The 24,605-nt window shown below is 42.6% G+C and overlaps 1 protein-coding gene across 1 annotated transcript in view; it reads right to left on the reverse strand.

Annotated features, from left to right (window-relative positions):
- Nucleotides 1–8,431: 8,431 nt before the first annotated feature.
- wdr11 (WD repeat domain 11) overlaps nucleotides 8,432–24,605 on the reverse strand; it is a 53,047-nt gene continuing 36,873 nt past the window's right edge. The window contains exons 17-29 of the mRNA XM_072391331.1: nucleotides 23,816–23,922; nucleotides 22,862–22,976; nucleotides 21,035–21,206; nucleotides 20,787–20,895; nucleotides 19,627–19,689; nucleotides 19,244–19,309; nucleotides 18,136–18,316; nucleotides 16,300–16,395; nucleotides 15,526–15,691; nucleotides 15,085–15,182; nucleotides 14,639–14,784; nucleotides 13,014–13,096; nucleotides 8,432–10,299 (exon numbers count right to left, since the gene is read on the reverse strand). Coding sequence (XP_072247432.1) covers nucleotides 10,100–10,299; nucleotides 13,014–13,096; nucleotides 14,639–14,784; nucleotides 15,085–15,182; nucleotides 15,526–15,691; nucleotides 16,300–16,395; nucleotides 18,136–18,316; nucleotides 19,244–19,309; nucleotides 19,627–19,689; nucleotides 20,787–20,895; nucleotides 21,035–21,206; nucleotides 22,862–22,976; nucleotides 23,816–23,922 — 1,602 coding nt within the window. The 3' untranslated portion in view covers nucleotides 8,432–10,099. The remainder of the gene's footprint in view (nucleotides 10,300–13,013; nucleotides 13,097–14,638; nucleotides 14,785–15,084; nucleotides 15,183–15,525; nucleotides 15,692–16,299; nucleotides 16,396–18,135; nucleotides 18,317–19,243; nucleotides 19,310–19,626; nucleotides 19,690–20,786; nucleotides 20,896–21,034; nucleotides 21,207–22,861; nucleotides 22,977–23,815; nucleotides 23,923–24,605) is intronic.

Here is a 24,605-nt window from a genome sequence, read left to right on the forward strand (position 1 = left end):
TTTTTCACACGACTATACATGTGCATGTATAGTCATTTATATCAGTGCATGATATAAATCCTAATTCCTGTGCAGGCACCCACCCATGTATTTGTACTGTATATCTGTATCTATAGTAACAGTGAAAGTAAAGCAGATCAAATACATTCTGAATATGTCAAGCTATACCCTAACCTTATCTGTGCTGCTCAGTGGAGTCATGGAGTAGGTATGTAGTAATGCACCTTTATGATAACCCACATGTACACAAACCTGTGGGGCTCCATGGAAGGCCTGATAACAAGTTGGCGCCACAGTAAAACTGATATCAGAAGGCAAGGGTGAATAATTGGAAGGAAAGAAAGTGTCTGTCAGACATATGGTCAAACAGATAACTCGGCTACACCTCCATCATTCACTTCAGCCCTTTATCAACCCCCACATCTCTCTACTGCTGTTACTGCCTCTGCTCTTCGTCTCCCTCCTCCAATTCCAAGCTTGGGGTAACCACTCAGCTGGGGTGCAGCTCTATCCAGATGCCCTGCTTTAACACTGCTCCTTTCCCCGTGTCAGAGTGATGGAGAGGGGTTATCAGCCCAAACACCTCCTTTTTCTTCCCCTCCTCCAGGCACAAGGCATGGGAAAAAGAGTCAGGCCAGACGGATTGAGCTGTTACTCTGGTTTGAATAAAGCTGAGCTTTACTCTGATGGAGAGCGGGTTGTTTCTCCATCAAAGTGTTAGACTAAGACTGGGTCAAACGCAGATATCAGTCAAATGCAGACTATGCAAGGGGCTATTTTATGGTGATGTATTGTTCGTGTTCAATTTGGCATTTAAAACACTTTAAAAGTGGTTTTAAGGCACTCTCATACACCTGATGACAGTTACATCTTTCAGACAACCTGTGATAAATGTTGGGATGATTGCATTTCAAGAATAAATAGCTTCTCAGACATATTGTCAGACTATCCCTGGAGCCTAAGAAGAAAGCATAATGTACTGCATCGCTAACAGTTTAAACTGACAGCTTTTCAGTGCTTTTTGCTCACACTGAGGTCAGTGCTTTACTCTGAAAAAACAAAAGTGAAGTCTAAGAATGACCACATCTTCTTCTTTGTACACACCCTCGCACCCCCATATAAAGGTCACCCAGCTGTGAAAAGAAGCCAAAATACATTTAACTAATCTGCTTGATCTAGCAATTTATTGATGATGAAAACTTCAAAAGAGTTGAAACTCGAGCTGCGTGCGTCTGCTAAACCATGGCCAATGCAATTTCCACTGGCAGGCAGGGGGGTTGTGGTGGGAAGGGCCTGACCAGTAGATGGAGCTTTATTGGTTGCATTCGCCTAAGCGTAAAACTAATTCACCCTCGATGACAACCCACGGTGAAGGGGGCGAAAGACGAGATGCATTCTTTTTACCCCCCTCCTTCAACCACCTACTTTATTAGCTGGCCTCTCAGTGACAGGGCTATTCATTCTCTACTCTACCCCTTCCCTCTGACACATACGACACACAACTACACACACACGCACCAATCAGCCCAAAACATTTTATATTACCAGCTGGGAATTTATATCGCTTTTAGACTGAGAGGGAAACTATGCCTCAGTCTGGGCACAGGGCTCCATCACTCCTGTGCACAGGCTGTCCGTCATGGCTGCAAAGCAGTGGGGCCCCTCATACACAGCAGGCTGAGAATGCACTCAAAGCTGTGACACAGACAGGAAATTACAGCAGTGCTGTTCAGAGTTTAAAAAAAAAATAGCAAAAGCTCTTTATCTTGCTTTGCTGTGTATTAATATGTGAACAGAAAGGAAAAAGAGGCCTCTTAGCATGAGGACAGCAGGACTTTTGTCTTGGTTAAGTAACTTATTCATCCCATCTGGGGTAATACATTATCATGAGTTCAAAGCTACATCTACTTGCCATCACTTACACACATTATAGGTTAATAACTCTTCATGAAAGGCTGAGGAATAAAAATAAAGCGATAGCATGGCCAGCAGGAATCGCCTTATGAGTTTTACTTTCACCAACACCTTGTCCAACATACTGTATGTCCATAATGCTATGAAAGCAAGGAATGTGCACAACTCCCAAAGCACCACTGAGCTCCACATTATGCTGAAGTTAGGAACCGGGCTTTACCATTAGACCTACCTCCAGCAGCTCTGCAGGCCTATCGGGTTTCCATGATTGTGGGTCAGTGGAGCCCTCCTGGTTCCACTTAGAGCCCTGTTTCATTATTTCAGATTTATCACTGCCGTGTTTGCCAGTCGCCATGTTTTTCCTCCATATGTACCTAAGTGTAATTCATAGCATCTAATAATGCAGAAACCAAGACAGTTTAAGGAACTGCAAGTTGGAGTTGTTCCCAGACTGTAGGGATTAGGGGCTCTCAGGGGGCTGCTGGGTATAGAGTTGGTGCCCAAAGGAAAGAAAGGCCAATCCCAGTGGAGAGAACATTACTGGATATGTACCGAGTCATTGCATTGCCTGAGGGTCTGGTCTGGTAGCCACCCGCACCCTCTTTACGGCATGGGACTGCAAGGCAGAACAAGTACCAAATGATAGCACAATGGCCAGAGAAGTGTCATGGATGACTTCCAAATAATTGCAAATCCCTCCTGCTTTTTTTCCCCTGCGGTTTTTCTTACTCAGGCGGAACATGGTTGTACCGTTATCTCTATTGCCATAGATTTAGAAACAATGATTTATCGGTTATTCTACATCTTTCTTTTTCAGAAAGAGAAGTATCAAAAAAGCATCACACCTGAAAACATGAAACTTAATATTCCCAAACTTAATGAAACATGATGACCCCTAACCCTAAGGTACAGCAACCCTGAGTAGCAGTGTAATAATCAAGTCCCCCCCCCCCCCCTTTTTCTTGCAATTATCTTCAAAGCAGCTCAGTTGAAAACTAAAGATTCTCTCTGAATTAATCTGCATCTTCTCTTCATAGTCTTGTTTACAGAATATTTCTTTTTTTTTAGCCTTTTGATCATTTTCCTCAAGACCTATTTTTTCAGATTTTCATTTTCACCTATTTTACACATTTTCGGGAGTGTTGTATTACGTTTTACCTTCCGGAGGAATGGGCAAAGCTCATGCTTCTGGTCCAAATGCAGAAAATCTGCTGCTATCATTGCTGCTCACTGCTGAATTGATAAACTAAAAGTGCTTGAGATATGGATGAAGATCAGCCAAATAGATAAAAGGATTTGTTATTTCACCACAGTGCATCTACAGTAGGATTTTTCTAATCTTTCAGGGGCCACTTCACGGCTGTTGTCTTGTGTCAGAAGCTCTCTAGCGAGAGTGTAAGGACAGGCTGGGCTGGCCCAAAATGGGGAGGAAAGCTGGGACTCATCCTACATTACCATAATAGAATTACCGTGGTGGACAAAGCAGGCATTAGTGCACCCACGGTGGCATTTGGAGAAGATCCATCTCTCTTTCCTCTGCTGGCCGGCCCTCGCCGCTTAAAGAAAAAGAAAATCTACCTTTTGTTCCCCCTTTCATGGGCCTTTCCAGAATGCAAAAAGGGGCTCAATGTGCACACGTGCACGCAGAGCAGCAAAAAAACATGTTAGTTGCACATGTCTGTGTGAGTAATGTGTGTCTGCATGCTCACACTCATGACTGAACAGCGCTTCAGCGTTCAGTTTGACGTGCCCATCTGAAGGGATTACATCTGCACAACTCCTACACTGTCAGCGCCCTGCCCCACCCTTCACACACCCTTCCCTTCTTCTGTCATCCTGCCCCCCCTTCACACACCCTTCCCTTCTTCTGTCATCCTGCCCCCCCCTTCACACACCCTTCCCTTCTTCTGTCATCCTGCCCCCCCCCACTCTGTCTCCACATCACTTTAACCTCTTAGTCCTTCCCTCCTACCTCTTTCTTCTCCTCATCTATTAGAGTTTAGTCCAATCTGATGCAATACATTCACAGAATGCCAGCATTTCTCCCAGCTGTGTTGCATCAAATATAATTCAGAGTCCTCTCAAAGATGGTGACCTCCAAATATTCCACTCAAGAGTTTGCTTTACACACTTGAGAGAAGTTTTTCCCCACACGGAGTTTTGCGAGCCACTACACTGATTCCCAGATTAGGCAGCACACAGTAGTGCCAGTGTAAGATCGTCTGTGCGATAGGAGGGGAACGTGGCGCCGTCACGGACAAACACAGGGAGCTGTTATGAAATGGACCTGCAGCTTCTGGTTGGCTCTATCACTTGTCCCACTAATGCACACCTCAGCCAGCAGCTAACGCAGTGGAATGTGACTCTGGTCTGCAGCAGAGTCAGTGTACTAGGAAATTAACATAGGGATAAATGACTTGACTGAGCTGCATTTTATTAAAAAGGAAGATGCTTTGTAATGAGCTATTGCCTCGTTCATAATGATGGATTGCAGGAAAGTTTGACACCAGATACATTTAGCCACCTCTATAATCTGCATCTACACTTCAAACTATTATCATTTACAGTATATGCAAAGAACATCTGAAAACTGGTGTGGAGAATCCTAAGCCCCAAAAATGGTATATTCACGGTTCGATTTTTTTTTTGGGGGGGGGCTCACCAGCAAGGGTTTCCTAGACCTCTGCTGCCCCCTAGTGCAATGGAAGCAAATGTATCAGTCCTCTTGTTAATACTGAAGTACAACACACAGTATTCACACATATTAAAAGTGCGCTACTTTGGCATTTAATGTACAAAATAATAATAAAATGTTTTATGAGTTTTCCACTAACATGAAGAACTTTAAGTTACACCTAACAAACATTGTTTTTTTTTTTTTACATCAATTTGGAAGAACATCAGTGATCTTTTTAAATGTAAGCACTTCAAAAATGCTCAATAAACATCTTTAGATGGTTTCCAGTTTACCTCGATTCCTTGCATTGACAAAACATTTATATGGTACAGACGTAGTCCTGCTGTACACTGAAGAGGTTCGTGCATACCACAGACATGATTAGAATTTGTTAAATACTACTAGGAAGCAGTGCTTTTCCCATGACAATGCATTCACTTGCCACTATAAATCAAAGCTTATGGCTTATTAGGATACATACCATAGATATTACGACTCTGTTATTGATTACCTTCTTAGCGTAACAGCACAGCGGATGTTTTTCTTTTAAAACCGTTAAAAACTAGGCTTGAACCTGGTTCTCCCTTGGAAGCTCAGCACGTGCTTATCCCCAAGAGAGAAGGCCTACACGGGGCGCAACAAAACAGTCCCCCACTCCAGCATCACCCCCCCCTTCTCTCTCTGGTGCCGCTCTCACACACACAGGTTCAGTGTGTCTGGTCGGACTTCACAGAGAGGAAACGCACGTACTCCGCTTGACTTGAAAGAAAAACACGCAGCTCTGCAAGAGACCCAAACCCAGCAGCACAGTCCCTCTGCACTCACAGGAAAGAGGCCATGGCAGTTAAACTGGGATCACTGTGTACATTCAAGCACTGAGCACATATTCATGGATACACAGCCTTATACTCTACTACGCAGACTGAGATAAACATACATGCACATATGTACAGCCAACAGCACAGGAAATAGGTCAGCTGCAGTGCAGGTATCCTTTACATCCTCTCCTGGCTCCCACTGTCTACTGATGAAAGAGAACACCCCCGTCTCTGCAGCCCTGGGCCCGGCTGGCCTAGTGTACAGCAGCTCATAAAAGGCCATTTCCTTCATAATCATCCCTGCCTTCCCCTGCTCTAATCTCTAAAAGGATGGTGACAATTAGCCCGGGGAAGGCCTCACTGTAGCTGGGGCATCTGTGGCATCTCTATTACCTCATAGCCAGCCACTGAAACGCAATATAAAATACAGCACAAAGACACACATTTCGGAGTCAAACAGAAAGCTCGGGTTTCAAGGCCCCCTTGAGTCCTACGAGACTGCACATGTTTTCTGCTTAATAAGTCAAATGTTTAGTTAAATGTATCTCTAAGCCGCTTCTCTCCACACCCTATTGTTTAGCTGCTGGTAATCCTTAACAGGATCTTTGTGCAGAGCCCATTTGTCATTTATACTTCCAAACATATACATTCACTGGGAGACAGAGTCTGGATGTGATTGTAAGCTTTGTCAACAGATCTTTTTAACTGTGTCTCTTTGGCTTGTTGACATAGCAGTGCGGATTTTCTATTGTGAGGCATAAATGTCATCTCCCAGTCTGGAGAGTTCACCAGTGCGACAGGTGTGTTAGTTTAAAGAAGCCCAAACATACCCACAGACCGTTTGTCATTTTCTTTCATACTCCTGATCATTCTCAGGATTAGCGGTGTTGGTTCCACACTCTTGACATAATGCACTCACTGATTCCTTATTCCTCCTGCACGGTAAATAAGAGACCTGACCGCAAAATTCATGAGTGCAAGCCACAAAAGAGTTGTTTTAGAGATAGCAAGAGTGTTTAAAAGATTATCCTGTTCGCAAGTCATTACCAGGGCTCGATAAGGGTTTGTCATGCTGTGTTAATGTTCCAGAGATCCTGTTGTTCCCCTATGTTGCTCCTGTCTAGTGCCTCGTCCCCACTTTTGGATGCCTTTCTTAAATGGGAGCACTGTGGTGTTGTGGTTAAGTGAGGCCATGGTCTGCTGAACACTATGACATTCACTTAAATGGAATGAGGTAAAGCTGGGGGTCTGTATATTTTCAACATAAATTTCACCTGAGTTCCACTGCCGGGCAGCCAACCAGAGTCTGCAAACGTCATGGTAAAAGGGAGCTGAACCAATGGGAGAGATTTAAAACCAGGAGGGAAATGATGTCTAACCAATCAGACGAGTGGATGGCTGCAGGTATCAGAGGAAATCTGGCTGACACCCTAAGATGTGGGTGAGGATATTGATGTGGGGGTATGAGGGATTGTGCGAGAGAAACTGATTAGACCCTCATGGAGTGGCTCTGGTTTCCTGTGCACCAGACAAAGATCGACAAATTGTAAACGGTGTCGAGAAATTACAGTCGGATGGAACTCGAAGGAAAGGTTGAGAATTTAAAGCCACGGCCAGTTTCAAAGCAGATCAAAAAGACATGAGTGAGACAGAATTTAACATAAGCTGACAAATAAATGTAGCATCCACTCAGGCGCAAACGTTCTCACTACCTGGGGTGTGCTGCCAAAAAGAGTGCTCACGAACATCTGGGGAAGGTGTTAAGAAAACAAAGGAAGGTGAGATAAATACAGAGAAAATGAGCGATGAACTCAGTGGTAAACCCAAACGAGGAGTGGAAAAACAAGCTGCGAGAAATCTCAGAAAAGAAAAAACGAAGGGGAAAATACTTTTTTGGTAAGCTGTGCTAGCAGGCTTGGGCCTGCCCACCCCTTGAAACAGCTATCTGTCAGCAGCACAGCAGAACATGCTCATGGGAACTGGCTGACCTGCTGTACCTCACTTGTCTATACCACACAGACAGCACACTGTTAGCTTCGCCACTGCTCGATACACACAGCAGCCTGGTTCAATGGCTACTTGTGAAGCCCAACACCAAGAGTACCGTATACGATTGATTTGGAGTCGGTTGTTCATTCTGGCCCTGTGCATTAAACAGTAAGGGCCAGTGATTTCCATCTGCCGAATGAACATAAATGCTCCTCACAGCTCTTGCTCTTAACACACTTAATCTTGTGTTTTTGACACCACTTTGCATCCTTTTTCAGGAGGAGGCAGGCACTAAGAGGTGAAAGCCAAGCAGCAGATGGAAACAAGTCTTTCAGGAAATTAGTGGTGGTGGTGCAGAAAGTGCATGAATCTGCCAGTTTCTAGAGTAAGAAAAGCAGAAAAGAAGGGGTAAAGCATATGTAAGGTGGAAAAGGGAGGTGTGAAGTGAGGGTTGCTGGATGGAAGTTGCTTTCAAAGCTAACTGGGTGGCAGTCGGTGTATAAGTAGCAGCCCAGAGTAGAAAACCTGTCGTTAGGCTCTGCATACTGATGACCTGGACGTAACGGCTCTCCGGCAGTTATTCATCAGGCCATTAAAGGAACACAAGCAAGTCATTTGTGAGGCCTGCATGTTCCAGACTGTTTTTCTTCTCTTTGTGTGGAGCTTTGAGCAGGGGAGAGAGAAGAAACAGAATACATGTCAATGAATAAATCTGAGGCGGTGAAAAGAGTGAAAACGGTTAGACCTGGGCAGCGAGCAGAGGCCAGCTGTTGGCCCTCCGACTGAGCAGAAAAGAAGTAATTAATTGCGGAAGTGGCTCACGCAGGGACTAATTCACTTTTAAGACAGTTTGATAAATGAACGAGCATTCAGATTCTGTCTACCTGGATTGAAATCAAAAGAGGATCATTAGAAAGAACAATTAATAAAAGAGATCTTTTACGGAGCGCCACAGTCCCTTTGCCTCCTATTAAGTGACAAGAGTGCCCTCTAGTGTCAAGATCTAAATATTGGAAACAAAACACCAAAAAGATAAGCTTAAAGTTGGAATTTATTGCCATCAATATATACATATATCTTCTTTTGCTTGTAATACAGCTTCAAGCATTGGGAGCACTGTGTAAACAAGGAATAATGAAAAGTAAAGGGGATAAACTTTGACACCGTTCTGATGATTTATCTTGTAAGAAAGCATACAGTTAAAGTCAGGTCTACTTGCTTGGATTTGTAAAGGTGTGATTTTGCAGTATGGCAGAAAGAACAGCAGTGTGCAGCTCAGCAATAAGTGGCAGATCAGTACGCTTTGCTTCCACAACAGAGACATGACAGGAAGAAGACACACAGCATCAGGAAGACCACACTTAATCATCTGCTGGGTTGCGTGGCTCCTCGCCATTTCTGCGATCATGCAGTTAGTGGGGCAATGTGAAGAGGGACCATACAGGAACAACATGAAGTCCCAGGGTTACCACAGTGACACTGCCTGGAATGTTTACCGTCACACAGAAGAGAAACAGCACAGACGTGTTTATGAAACACACCACTCACTAGGAGTTCCTGTGGATGGAGTAACTCTCTCGTTTCAGGACATCTCGTCGCACCACAAGATAATTATGTCAAAACGAGGCAAAAGTCGAGCAAAGGAGCGGCGCCAGCGAGTGTAAACAACTTCAGTGTCAGGTTATGAGATTGTGATGAGTGACAGTGGGAGCAGCACACATTATTCTATGTATCAGAGATCTGATGAACACATTTTAATAGCTCTTTTGTATGACGCACACACACACGCACACACACACACACACAAGAGAACAACTTCAATATATAAACATCAAAGTACACAGATAAAGTATAGTTGGAAGTCTTCATAAAAATAGCACAATAAAATTTCCATTGGGGTACTCAGAATGGATCACCCAGTATCTACTTAACCGTGTAAGCTAATTAAATGATATCACTCAGGTGGCTGCGCTCAGATTCCTCTCCTCACTGATAAGTGTCTAATAGGCGCAGGGTGGCCAGGCTATATAATCTGACTGCCATTCCACAGTTATGGCTGGAGAGGCATGTGTGACAGCAAGTTTGGTCAGTCACTTACAAAGCAGTGCCCGATGTGGATTCAATATCGTGTCTCATGTCTCTGTTAGAAGGACACTTCAACAGGATTCTACCTCAATTTTAAAGTGTTTTTGGTTCATTTAAAAGTGCAAAAATCAAATCTTGGAATCAAGTCTTAAAGAAGCTGTTTAAAATAATAACATGGAGATAATTATTTGGGGATAAATACTCAGTGCTATTTCTCATTTCAGCAACATAAAGGCAAATTAAACCTGTAGAGCCGCAGCAGTACTTTGAAATGATCAACGCAGGCACAGAAAAAGAGGCGTAACAAGTAACCACTGAGAGAACAAAAACAAAGGATACAAAGTGTTTCTTGTGGGGTTTTTACATGCATATACACATGAGCACAAACACGCACTGGTTACACCACACATTAGAAAACATCAACCTCATTACAGCCACAGACACATTTACTCTCCAGTGACAACTTCACAGGGAGGTAACATCTCAAACTTCCTCTGTTTCTCTTGATGTAAAGATGATGGTGGCGATTCTTCTGGATATTGTCACAGACCTCCTTTGCGATGCTTAAGTTACTGACCTTAGACTCAGACCCCTGATTTACTCCTAATCCTGGAGATCACGCTGTGCCCTCTTGTCCCAGCTCCACTTCCTCTTCGCCGACGCTGCCTTCTGGCACACCTCCCTCTCCTTGGAACAGCTCCTCCATCAGCTGCTCCCCGGCGCTGCCAGCCCGCGAAGCCCACAGAGCGGCGCCCTCCCGCAGGCCCAGCGAGCGTAGCAGCCGGGCGTACTCCAAAAACGCAGCCTCAATAAGTTTATGTGCAAATCCAGGTCAAGGAAAAACCCCAACGTTTCAGTGTGGCATGGAGCACACAGCACTGCATGGCTGCAGCACTGATTTCACTGGCTTTGAATAAAACAACAGTACTCCGCCTCTTCCGTGTTATGTGGCTGGTTTGTGACAGAGCTGATGAAGATTAATTGGCCCCAGACACTAACGTGTCTGCTTGTGCCTTGACCTAATTGTTAAAGTTGGGAATTAATCAGACGCCTTCAATTAAGTAGTTATGCAACAAAGATAGAATGAGAGCAACGTTACCTCATTTGCACCCAAAATCTTGCTCTTTGGAAACTTTTTACAACTTTTTTTGCAACTTTTAGAACCATCACTGTGAGCATGGTCTGGCCCCCACCTTTCAACATGGAATAGTGTTTAAAGTGGATAACTTCTGTTATAGGACAAAGGCATGTAATCAGTGCCTTTTTCTAAATGGGTTACACAGTGGAACACTACAGCTCGCCTCACGACTACAATTAGTCAGACGGAGGAGCGGCCATATGCATGAGAAATATAATGACCTGCCATCGTATTTAAGGAGACAAGTTATTCCCCTTTTACTCAAGTTGACATAATTTTTATAAATCTTATTGAGATTCCACAGAAATACACTACAACAGGACCCCTTTCCACCATAAATGTACACCTCTTTTCACATCAGCCTGTTAGGGGTGTCTCACTCCTTCCACTCTCATGGAGAGAAAATCGACTCAAAACATCTGATTTGTGCGTAGCACTTGACTTGTGTGTGCGTACTATCTGATTTGTGCGTGGTACTTGACTTGTGTGTGCGTACTATCTGATTTGTGCGTGGTACTTGATTTGTGTGTGCGCACTACTTGATTTGTGCATGTATAACTTGCTGGAAGTTATGGACAAAACGATAATTAGGAATTCAAAAAGTCTCCTACACACACAAATCGTTAAATACGCACACACGAATCGCCTGATACACACGCACAAAGCTATAGATCAGCACCAAGGGTTTTGAGACTGTTTTCACGCCTCTGGGAAGCCTCACAGATTCGTCCGTGCATGGTGCATTTCAGTACTGGTGGAAAGCTGGGTCATCTGGATTTCCCACTAAACTTGTAACGAATAGTGAATAATTGTGGATCAGTGTAAAAGAGAATATCTCAGCACCCCATGGTTACAACACATTTACTTTGTAATATTCTAAAATGCCTTATATGGCATACACACTATTTTCAGCAGGGTATGCCTCTTTTGAAATCAGTGGAAGTCAATAGCCCTTGAAGTACATTGCTGCATGAAAGAGTGTTCAACTGGAAAGCTAATAATAATACTCATGGCAAACCGAGCTTACTCAACCACACATCAAACTGAAGAAAATTACAATTAATTCATCTGCAGTTCAACCCCAGACAGCTGGTACTGTTTCATATGACATATTAGCTCCATAATCCCTGGGCTTCAATGTTGCTCCATTCCTCTGTGTTTTGTTAATAGGGGCTAACAATAAGAAGTTCATTTATAGTAATGGCACAGCAACTGATGGTGTATTCATTGACAAATGGGAAATTGGAGATTCCAAACCAATTGAGGAATTTGAGAAATTTAAAAAAATACAAATTAAAAGTCAGATTTTCTAGTTCAGATATAAAAAAAAAAAATTATTCAAACGACCGGTAGAGAACAACAAACTAATTTATGTTTAAAGTAAAGTAACGTAACTGATGAAAATTACTGTCAAGAAGCAAAGCAAAACGTAGGAGCAGAAGAGTTTTGATTTCCCATTTCTGAGGAACAGTGACAGCAACACAAACTGAATTTGGATAAAAAAAATGAGGAGACTGTTTATTTCTATTCTAAGCCTGGAGTGTGACATAGAAATCCACTGCAAATCGCAGCTACCAACTGAGTGAGATTTATGATCAGCAGTGCCAGAATTGAGTCTTTTCTCAGTGTTTGAGTTGATAGGTACTTTAAACCCCTTTAATATGCTCTAAAGCATAGAAAATCTTTATAGGTGTAGGTATATATATATATATATATATATATATATATATATATATATATATTAAGGCTGGGCAAGTATTAAATTCTTTAATCGCGTTAATCGCATGATTTTCTGGGATTAATCACGATTTTCTGACTGTTTCCTGTGAGCGCCGCAGCAGTAAGCAACATACTAGGCTCGCCCACGATTGACTTTTTCAAAATAAAAGCCGGTGAGCAACTGCCGTTTACAATAAAGACAATAAATAATAAAAACTGCGTTAATGGGAGACAAATAATTGTCGGCGATAATGAATTCATTAGTAAATGCAAAAACAATGCGTTAATGTGCCCAGCCCTAACATATAGTCATTTATATTTTGTTTCACCTGTAAGTTGTGGCTGATCGGTACATATCAAACTCAGACCATAACTAAATGACAAATGCAATATACTCTGTCCAGCCAACATACACTACTTTTTGTTTGATGTATTTGTGGTTAGGTAAGACACAACATGCGTTTTAAGTATAAATTGTAAGCTCTACCTAAGCACTGTGATCGCACTGCGGCTACGGAACATAGAGATGGTGACCATTTAAACTGACCTTCATGGGGAAAAAAGCTTCCTGCTATAAGGTGCGTGTCTGTAACAGAAATGGATAGACCCAGCTGTGGAGCCAACTCTGGTTATAAATGGCCCTCTGAGTACAATAATGGGTCCTGAAAAAGGATATTTGAAGTGTCGTTGGCCTCCATCACCCCATATTTCAGACAGGCCTCAATGAAGAGGGCGGCGCGATCAAAGTGCCTCATACTACCCAGGAGATGGAGAGAAGGAAAGAAAGACACAGGCAGGAGGAGGTTAGAACTATTGCCAGAAACCAGCATCATCCCTGCCTTCATGTCTGCGATCCTGAAGCATACATCAACCCTGTCGCCCTGATGACTGTCTAATTCCCTGAGAGGGCTTTTTTGATGCCAGAAACATCTCAGAACAAGAGCTGTCAAGAGGGAGAACCAGCAGCTGATCGATGCTGAGGTAAGAGGCGCAGGGTCAGTCCATAGCAAACACTGTGATGAGTCCTTCAAGATACTTGGGAAGAAAAGGAGAAAGAGAAACTTAGAGACACTCAGGTGTACTAAGGTGAATATGTGTCAAACAATAAAACTGTATAAAAAAAAAAAGGGAACGTCAATTTAGTGAATAAAAAGCGAGACAACTTATGTGGATTAATGGATTTGTCTGGACAGTAATTATACAAGACTTGTTAAAGTATAATTTTTTTTGTGATTTTGCAATAAAAGCCATGAATATCAAGAGAAAAATAAAAAACTCCTCATGTCTGGATTTATAGATCAGGCTTTCAACTCCTATTTGAAATAGATGGGACTTTGTGTAAAATGGAAATTAAAACTTGAGTGCAGAGATGAGGAAATCTAATTAACCGAAACTTTACTCGCAACAGAACATAGAGACGTGTCAAATGGTGAAAGTGAAACATTTAACTGTTTCATGAAAAACAGTGGCTCATACTGAATTTAATGGGAGAAGTGCAACAAAAGGCTGGAAAAGGAAGTGGTACTGAAAAGCTGGTTGAACATGTAGCATCCATCAGTATGTAAGAAAAGAGCATCTTAAAGAAGCAGAGTCTTTCAAAGGTGAAGATGTGCCATAGCTGGACATCAACATTGGGATGTCTGTGATCTTCAGGCCCTCAGGCAGCATGGCATCAAACAGACATTAAAACTCTTCTGGATGCCATTGTCTGTGAACACAGGGCACCCTGCCATGCACAAATGCAGGTTGAAGCTCTATCATGCCTAGTAGACATGTGAGCCATCTTCTCTAGGCCAAAGTTCATTTGAAATGGACTAAGGCAAAGTGGCAAACTGTTCTGTGGTCAAACAAATGGAACTTTGAAATTATTTCCACATATCATGGAAACCTGGTCCTCCAGCCTAAAGAGGGCAGGGACCACCTGATGTGGTATGGGGGTGCATTAGTGACTTTGGAACCTCTAAATTCACTCCTGGAAAGGCACCATCAATGCTTAAAGGCACATACAGATTTTAGAGCAACGCATGGTCCCATCAACACAACTTCTTCATGGAAGGCCTTCCATATTGCATGTAAAAACACACATGGCATCGATTACAACATGGCTTCATAGGAGAAAAGTGCAGGTGTCGGACTGGCCTAGATGCAGTCCAGACCTGTCACCAATGTCAGTGTTTGATGTTTTCTACATTGTATTGTAAATGAAAAATGGGTTTTTGAAATGGATCATTCTAGATCTAGACAAATAGTGAATGATGAAAGGTTTACAACCAGCACTAATATTTAGCTGTTTCTCACCTGTTCAGCATCTCTCCTACTTTGTGAAAGCAGCCCAGGGAAAGCAGCACCAGGATGGCTTTGGATTTCTGGTTGACCTGTGGGGAGCACAGATGTTCCGCCCAGCGCTTCAGCACGTCCGCGCTCTCGGCTGGACTTAGCCGGACCTGGAAGCCCACAAAACTTACAAGTCACTGACTCTGTTGGTGTTAGTGAGGACGTTTGAACAAGCTGCAGAATGGGAACACATCAGTGTGAGGCTGCTAGCAGGTGGGATTTTCTTGGCAATTTCCACATGGATTTGGATTGTTAAAGCTCATAGCAACACAAATATGGATACATCTTTCAAAGCTGGATTTGATTCCATCTGCAAGCTTAACACTCAGCATCGATATCCCTCGAAAACTATCCAAACCCTACACTGTATCCGATGTGTCCTGTGGACGACTGCCGTCATGCTGAGTTACCTTTGCCAGCCACGCGGCTCGGTTCCACTCCCCGTAGGTCTGCAAGTAGCGGCAGGCATCCGCTGCCTTGTCAATCAAACACAACAACTGAACTCCCTCTGAAAAACAGCAAAAGTGGGAAAAAAAAGTTATGCACATGTATGGTGGAGAAAATATGCCCAAATTCTTTAACAGCAGCACCATGATTTAATTAAACACTGCTGGTAAAACCCACGGCGGCACATTAGGCATCGCTTGGATCGATTCCAGGACAAAAAAGATCTCTCAATAATTCGTTCCAATTTAAAATTACGAAAACCACAATCAGTTACTGTTGGTTTTTTTCAGAAATTAATCAATTACTTAGATAATTTGAGCCTGCGGACACCCACACGATAAAAGCCGCTTGTGCTCACTGAAACAGCAGGTTGCTAAGTGGTACCAGACATACAGTAACACTACCTGCGAGCTTTCCATTAGCGATCATGTTGGTGGCCACTAGTTTGATTGTAGACTGTGACGGGCCGGAGGAGGTGATGGTGGTCACTAAGCAGGCCTTGAGGGAATCACAGTAGTAGCTTGGGTTGTCTGCACTGGTCTCCAGCAGTAATTGCACTGCCCTGTCCGTCTGAGAGCCACAACAAAGTGAAGACAGTGTAATGACGGAGGTAGCAGGGAGAAAACAAGGCATTAACACCGCTGGCAGGTATCCGCTGTGAGAGAACAGAGGAGAGCAGAACTGCGAGGGGAAATTATGTTCATTATCATGCTTTTCATCTGGCGCAGATGAAGGCTCAATCTCATGCTGGGGTCGGCACAGGCTGCCCTCTGTCTGTCTGAGTGTTGGATGACTGCATCTCCAGCACACAGCCTGCTGATTGCAGACTGTGATTAGAATGAGAGCCGTGACATTGAGAGAGGAGAGGTAATGTCTGTCCCCGCAAGCTGAGGCACCGGGGAAGGAGGAAGCAGCATTCACTGCCCTCAGCACTGATATGATCCATTTAGGATTTAGAATCTATGTTAAAGAGGGTGAATATGCGTAGGGCTGAGGGAGAAAAAGAGTGAGGCCTCATGCATTCATATGTTGCAGGACACCAACTACAAAACACATATGTGATGAATTTCAAAGCGGCGCAATGCATCTGAACAGGAATTTCAAATGTCACTCGCAGGTGGAGTGACTGCAACTTGTATCTGGACAGTCCCTGCAGATGAGAGAAGTGTTGTTCTTACCTGACCCAGCAGGAGGAGCTGGTCAGCACATTTCTTGGTGTGTTCATAACTGGAGCGCTTCACCTCCTGCAAGTGAACCCGATCCAACTGGAACTTCTGTTGAGCAGGAAAGGCGAAGGAGCAAGTTAGTGAACACTTTACTGTGGTTTTGTGTTCCACATTGCTTCCAAACATCAATGGCCAAACCTCGTGCACGAGTGGGAGACACAGCGTAGAAATGTGTCGGTACACCCTACACCCTTTCTATGAGTACAGATGAGCAAAATAAAAAACGGGAGGCATATGCGAAGACAATTTTACAAATGAAGAGTCCAGAGATGGAGAGTGTAATTCTTAAGCATTTAAAAAATTCAGGAGGCTCTCTGGTGACAATATCTCCTACGCTGGTTTGATTTCTGATGGCCGTTTCCTCATTATTTCATTAGATGTTCCCTGATGGGAAGCTGCTTTTCCCCCACTTCTTTTCAGCAAATGATCAGGCGCATAACATGGAAACAGCTGCTTCAAAGAATTACGATTTTAAAAAGGACTGGAGCCGCAAAATGTGAAATGGGGGGAGAAATAAAAGCGCAGTAGAACATGAGTTACGCGGGCTGTGTATGTGAACACTGCTATCTATAATTATTAGAGAGGACAAGTTCTTCTTCTTCTTTTTTGTGCACATTATAATGATTAATTTTCCCCCAAGTTAAAGTCATGGATATAAATCTATGCAGAGATACCAAATGAGTTTTGTAACCAGACCTGCACGCTATGTATTGAAGCCCTGGATATAAGTCATTACAGTCGGGCTACTGTCACTAAAGCTGCTTTATGACCACAGGAACTAAATGTTGCTGCAGAATGTCTGGGAAGCTCCTCAGAAGTCATAACTTTGTGATCACTGCATGGGCCCTCATTAAAAGGCAGTAGACTCTTTGCAAAAAAACAAACCAGAGCAAAATCTCAAAAAAAAAGAAAAAGCGCTAAAAAGAAAAGAGAACTACATGCTTATTTGAGACTTTATAATTGGACCTCCGCTAGCAGAAATTAGACAGTCAATTTACCCTCTGAAAATTGAAAACAGCTCTTCTTCAGCGACTAATCATGTTCCCACTTTCCACTACTGCCTTGTACACAAATGTGGACTAAAATGTCATACAGTGAAAAAAATCTCGTGTTAAGAAGCAGGGCGAGGTGCGATGGGCTGGACTGAAAGCAAGTCGAGCAAAATATCAACAAAATATAACGACGTGGGGGAGGGGCTAAACACTTTTACACAGAACTACATTTCCACTATTTGAGTAGTCATCACAAAACAATGTAAAAAAAACAAAAACTTGCTCACAAGGTACTTTTCTAAAACTCTAAAGAACAAATTACTTTGATAATCACAGTGGAAAATAAAAGAAATATTCTGAGTATAGCAGAAGAGCCTTGGGCACTTATCCAGCTGTGTCATCAGTAAGATGCATTGATTTGAGACACAACACAGCATGAACGAGAGACATCTCTCTGTATAAATGAGTGTATCCATGTGAAGGTTAGAGCACTCCATGGAAGTGTTGGGGGAATTAAATGTTGTGCGGGATGAAATGAGAGATGGATTTGACATCAAAGGCTTAAAAACAGCAAGTTGAACGGACCTTTGGGGGACAACAGAGGTGATATTACCAGTAATGTTGACATCGTGTGTGACGAGGGACAGAGGTTTATTGTGTTTATTTACATGGCGTATGGCTTCGTGTGACTCCTTTTTTTTTTTTTTTTAAGATGTTTTCGGCTGGGATCATATTCCACATTTGTCTTTATTTTCTAATCTACAGACACTTTCTCTTTGTCTCTGATTTCACTGACCTGGAAGTAAGAACTCTCACACAGGACGTCGTGGCAGATGTCCAGATGGTTCTGAGGCGGCGGCTGGGTTGCTTCGCTTCCCTCGGCGGTGGACACACTTAGCTGACGAGCCTGTGCAAACGACTGGAGGTAGTGGGAGGCCACTGTCCAGAAGTGAAGGTCAGACTCGTCCCCGAACAGCCTGCAGTTTCACCACAACAGTACATACGCTGGGTTTGAAAGGGGGAAAGCTTTCTCTGGAGTAATTAGTCACACTGTGCCTTCTCATATGTCAATTTGGCTTTCTTAGTAATATGCTCACTAATGACCACAATTCCTGTATCTTCCAACCCACGCCTTGCTCTTTCAGTAAGCTCTCCTCCTTCTCCTCCTTCTTCTCTTTCTTACATCGTTTACTTCCTCAGAATCCTTTAATATAACTGCACAGGCACAAGGCTGTTGCTAGGTTACCTTACGGCATTAACAATATCACGGAAGCTTGGATGGCCAGATGCAGAGACATCTTCTTGGGCTCTCTATGGAAATATGGTCACAGTGCTCAGAAGAAAAAAAAAAAGAAAAAATTGCTTACCTTGGAGTTTTCAGATAAATCACGCCTTAAATAACAGGATGAAAACTGGGGAAGCATTTCTGCTCAGACTGGCTGTTCTAGAAGCGTCAAACACTCGAGGGAAATGAGAGCCGAAGCAGAAACGAGATCAGAGTTGCTGACATCAGCTCTCATGTCATGATGTTTTGTGGAGCAACAGAATCCCACAATACTAACCCAGCAAAGCTCGTCACCTGGCAGCTAATTTGAACGATTTAAAAATAAGTTTACCTTTGATCTAATTATACCAGGATGTCTAACTCAAGTTAATGATCTATTTCTGGCTTTTGTATACATTAATAGTTTTGTTAAACGTGGCGTATTAAATCAGTAGCTGCAGAGCAGAAGGAGGAGGGCGTGTTTTAATTTCTGTTTCTTTCCATTTATTTCACAGTAAATACAAACTCCTGTTTGAACCTTGTGTGCATGAACTGTCTGACAGGCGTAGCGGTAATCCCTCATGACAGTACAATCTGCTCTTCAAAAACAGTGGAAACACCAAGCGGTGCTGTAACTCACCGTGAGACCAGGAGGCAGCGCTGCAGAAGACTGAGCTCCGGGTCCTGCAGCACACTCTTCATATCACTGGGGAGGCAATCAGAGACAGACAATCAGAATGCAGCCAGAGCCAATTACGCCTCTCGAACGCAGCAAGTACAGTGTGGCTGTTCTTCTTATCCCTCAGCACCACAGGCTACGTGCGCTTTAGGCTTGCAGTTTAAACACAAAGCACCCTGAGATACATCAACACAAACTTGGCACAAATATGTAGACAGACATAGAAATGCACTGATAACAAGCTGTAGTTTGCATTATGACCGTCACGTCAAACATTGTAGTGTGTGTCAACATGAGTAGGTACCATTTAAAAAAAGAAACGGAAAAACAAAATAATAACTCACTTTGACAACGAGTTGAGCTGCTCCTGGATCAGTCCTTTAATCTCAACTTTTTCACTGTAATCTCTGAAACGGAGGGATCAAAGGCAGTAAAACGGCTGCTTTCATGTTTTCCAGAAATGAAACCTGTCCTCATATTAAACTGGAATTGGAGAACATGCTTGATCTAAGAAATCTATCTGCGGTGTCAGGTAAAGTCTATTGTACCATTTATGCTGAGTGATGGCTGATGGCTCACATGGCTAATACAGCTGTCTAAAAAAAATAAAAAAGCAGCTGTGTGCGACTGATGATAAAGAGCACCGATGTACTCAGGACCAAGTAAAATGCCAAAGAAAATAGCTTAGAATTCATTCAATATTTTATAAACCCATATTAATTCACATTCAATTCCAAATAAGCTTTAAAATTGTATATATTTCTAAATCAATTACATCTTAGAAGTTACATCTAATTCTACTTGATTACATCAAACTATAATCAGCCTCTAATGCAAAATAAAATATAGAAAAACAGAATATTTTATGAGGAACCCATTTCAGTTTTATTCACATTTCTGCGCAGAGGAAATAAGCTTGGACATAGGACTTCTTTATAACTGATAAGGAAGATTACTTTTAGATGAGAAAGCTAAAAAATCTATACAAACCAATGCAATAGATTTGATTTTCTGGACAAATATGTTGAGATTGCTGAGGAGGCAAAACTTAAAAGGCGGTGGGTCAGCTGTTACATTTGTGAGGTCAACAATAAGTCAAATCAAAAGCAGTTTCTCCTAAAGAAGTTTTATTAAATTATTAATGCACACTGTGTGGACAGAATGTGAGGGGGCTGCTCTGTTTACTTTCCAACAACACATTGTATTAAAGGCAGCTGCCAGTGTTTAGTTCTTCAAAAGTTTGTAAGTTGAGAAAAGATTGTCAGATACTTACACAGAACAAACAGTTACCGTATATCATTCTGACCTCTCACACTGGCTCAGTATATTCTTAGCACTTACATCGTCTGTTCATACCATGATGTTTAATAAAGTGCACCAAGCATCACTTCAAAAGTTTGTGCACATACGGATAGTTTTCTCTTGTGTTTACAGGTTACACCGAGCTGCTATTTTTAACACATTTTAACACATTTACGCTGACGTGTTCAAGGCTGAGACTTACACCTGAGTGATGTCCATGGTGAAGGTTCCTGACCAGGGCTGCAGCAGAAGGAAAGCCTTGAGAGTGAGGGCAGCTCGGGGCAGCAGCAGGTAAGGGCACCACACTGGATCTGTGCGCGTTTCCCACAGATAAACAACAACACCATGTTAGAGCATGGATTCTATACCAGCGTGCGTCACAGCACAATGTGTAACTCAATGTTCCCCCCCCCATTTTCAGCCGATGACAGTCTCTGTTCCCTTGCTCACCAGTGAGATCCTGTTCATCCATGCGGTAGCTAGCAGACTTCATGCCCATCTCCAAAACCCGGATACAGCCATCGTCCGATGCCAATACCACTTTGTCTGATGTGCACCAGTCAATGTCTAAAATGCGGTAATTCACATTGCGACCAATACGCATGCTACTGACCATTTGGACCTGCAAAAGAAGCGAGTTTGGATAGTTAAGACTGTAGCCTATATTACCGTTACCTTGATAAGATTTGCATTTACCATCATGATTTCATTTCTTATCTCCCACTGACAAACTTCTACGTATTTAGTTACTAAAAGGTCACTGTAAAAGTAAATAAGACATTTAAAGAAACGCAGGATAATTTGGCTCCCCTTACAGTTGCAGAATATAACACCCCTGTCATGAACACAAATCTGTGTGTGAGCCCTGCAAATGTACAGACATACACAGCAATTTTTGTTATGTCGAAGAGGCAACAAAGACGCCACCAAAAGCTACCAAAAATGTCAAGCAACCGTAAAGCAAAGCGGCGTGGTGTGGGGCGGGAAACCACAGCTGTGAGCGGCGGCATCTCCGCTCTGTGGCACTCTAAGGCAGGTCCAGGACTGGAAATGTGCATCACAAAGGTCGGTGTACTTCAAAACGGGTCAGAAGCTCATCATTTTAAGGTTTACATGTTTCCCAAATGTTGCTTTGATTGGAATTAAAGGTATTTGATTGTAATGGCTTTTTTTTTCAAATGGCATTTGCAACAAGTAAAGAGAGCTGGTGAGAAATTCCCCATGATTCTGCCAAATGCAAAGGCAGAGATGAAGTAAGGCATGCCTTGATACTGGACACAAACAATGGTCAACACAGTAGGCTGGTGTAAACTAATTTATTGACTCCTTAATTCTTTTAATCCTCTCTCTCCAGCTTTTCAACAAGCATCAGTTGTTGTAAGCCACCTGTCAATGGGATGCTGAGGCGTTTCAGAAATCTTTTTTTCTTCTCCCCCCTTCCCTGCTCTATAACCAGTCCTCATTTCCCCGTGCAGCTTGATCCATCTGTTGTCTGGCTTTTACGGCTGGGGACTGAGCAGCACCCAGATAATTGAGCTCCACTGGAACAATCTTCCCTCCACCTTCGGCTCCTCAATTTACCAAATCACCTGTGTCCACGTTAATCTGCTTTTCAATTTTTAATACTCATTGCATGTGGATAGGCTGAAAAATGTTGTGGCACGGATGCAGATAACAAGCGAGTAAATAAAAACAAGAGCCGAATATTACATTACAACAAATGATGAACAGGAGAGTAGACAAATACAGCCCGAACAGAACTTTCTGTCTGATGAGGAGGTTGGTAAACAATGTTAAAGAGGAAGCGAGGATGCATGCCGCTTTCAGGCACCGCGATCATCCATACTGTTGCTGTTGTGATTATGAATGTAATGGAGAAAACCTGTAATGCTTCCTGATGTACTTACATGCTGCGCTCTAATGATTGTTTGATACACCAGAACAATTACAGGCCACTACTGCTGCAGTCTCGCTATAGTGAGAGGACATTAGTTTAATACATCCTACCACAAAGTCTCTGTGCTTCAGTGAGTACAGTACCATGGAAACCAAATGAGTCTGTCGCAGTAAACCGCTGTAAACTACTGCAATGCTGCAATGAACCGAGAGACGGCTGCAGCTTCTTTCTTTTCTTTTCTTTCAGTTATGCCATGCAGTGAAGCGATACCTGCTAAGATTTTATAATATGCACCAAACGCATAAACAAATCAACAACAGCACCGCTGTCGCAGTGGCACATAACTCACAACTGCCAATGGTTGGTGTATGGAGCCTCACCTCTTTGGTGTCCCAGACTTCTGCCCCATCTGTGTACATCACCAGCAACTTCTGGTTGCCCTTACCAGGGGCAAAGCGGATCTTCTTCACCCAGCCACGGTGCGTTGGTATTCCTCTGAAAACATCAGCATTGTTGGTTATTTTTAGAACAATTCTATTGCTTTTTCCATTAACTAACACAGTCTTTCTTTTTTTTTTTTTTACACTCCGATGAGGTTGGTTTTTGACACATGTAAACACTTATCACTGCATAATAACGCTAGAAAATAAATTAACAATGTAACAAAGATTAAAGTGTAGGCTGAGGGTCGTGCATGAATGCCTTAAAATGAAAACGATAACGAGTACTCGTATTTTCAGCGAATTTTGAACTGAACAAGGTTGGCCACAATGTGAGCGTCATGCGGAGTTGTGCTTTGGCAGAAGCCACAGGGGATGCGCCGCCTCTGCCACGCTGAACTATAAACATAACCTTTCACAACTTGCTATGATGATAAATTTGATGTAGATGGTGTGTAAGGAGTGATTTATTACTCGTGGTGAAAAGAATTGGTTATGCAGCAACAATTAGGCATATCAGCAGCACATTCTAATCATCACACATTCCAATCATCACAATACACGCACTGATGATGACAGATTTCCTAGAGCTGATTGACTTCTGATAACACAGTGCATTGCCGTTAAGATTCTGCCCAATTAAATATCTGGATACCGAGAACCACGTGTAAAATCGTCACATTAAAAAGGTGTAAACAAAAGGACTGCATCTTAAAGATGATTTCCACCACTGATTCAACAGCCAACTAATGACTCACTCAATTAATCAATCACAACATCCACATCCATTCATCAAACACCCCATTGTGTCCAACAATCCGGAATTACTCAGTATCAATTAACAAATTAATCCATCTATATAAAGAAAGTAGTATCACAGAGATTAGCTGTTACCTTGACAAACGAGCTTTGAGGTCCCAGAAGTTGAGATTGCCATCCACATCTCCAAGCACCAGGGTGTCACCTTTCCATGCGATGCAGGCAATACTGCCCATGCTGCCCTGCAAAAGAGGAAAGAGTGAAGGTATTTATCGAAAGATGAGGTTCTAAAGACTAAGAGGGAAGAGACTGTTCAGAGATTCATAATTCATTCAAGTAAATGATGCATTCCTTAATGATTTAAACCATTTTTAGAGCCTGTTTTATTAATGTTTGTTAATAACCTGATGCATGTTTATTTATTCTTTTATTGCAGAAACAACTGTATGGGTTCTTATCACCGGCCTTACTTATGAGCTGCTATAGCCGTTACACTATGATTGTTGCAGTCTGACACTGAAGACCCTTCAAGCCAGCAATCAGAAGATGACTATCTTCCATATAACTGGAGACATACATCATGAAAAATGATGTCACTGTTTACATGTCTGTAGAGCAGCAAACCCCTTGGTCATGAAATCTGTGCAATTCCAACAGCATAAAAACCTTCCTCATCCATCAGCTATAAAAAAATCCTGCTCTGTGGAATTTTACCTTTGAACATGAATGTAAACAAGACAGTAAATTGAATTATCCTTGGCAGTTGAGTGGTAAACAAGCGCAGCATCTGGCTCTAGGTACGGCTAGGTTATGCCTCAAGACAGAATGCTGATGTGAAGACATTAAGAGCCGGCTCACCCACAGCGTGTGAAACTTTTAGTAGACTTCCTGTCACTTTTATGATAGCGATATGAAGACCTTTTAT

The sequence above is a fragment of the Leuresthes tenuis genome, unplaced genomic scaffold (assembly GCF_036924035.1).
Source record: "Leuresthes tenuis unplaced genomic scaffold, fLeuTen1.0.hap1 SCAF_8, whole genome shotgun sequence".
Classification (NCBI taxonomy): domain Eukaryota; kingdom Metazoa; phylum Chordata; class Actinopteri; order Atheriniformes; family Atherinopsidae; genus Leuresthes; species Leuresthes tenuis.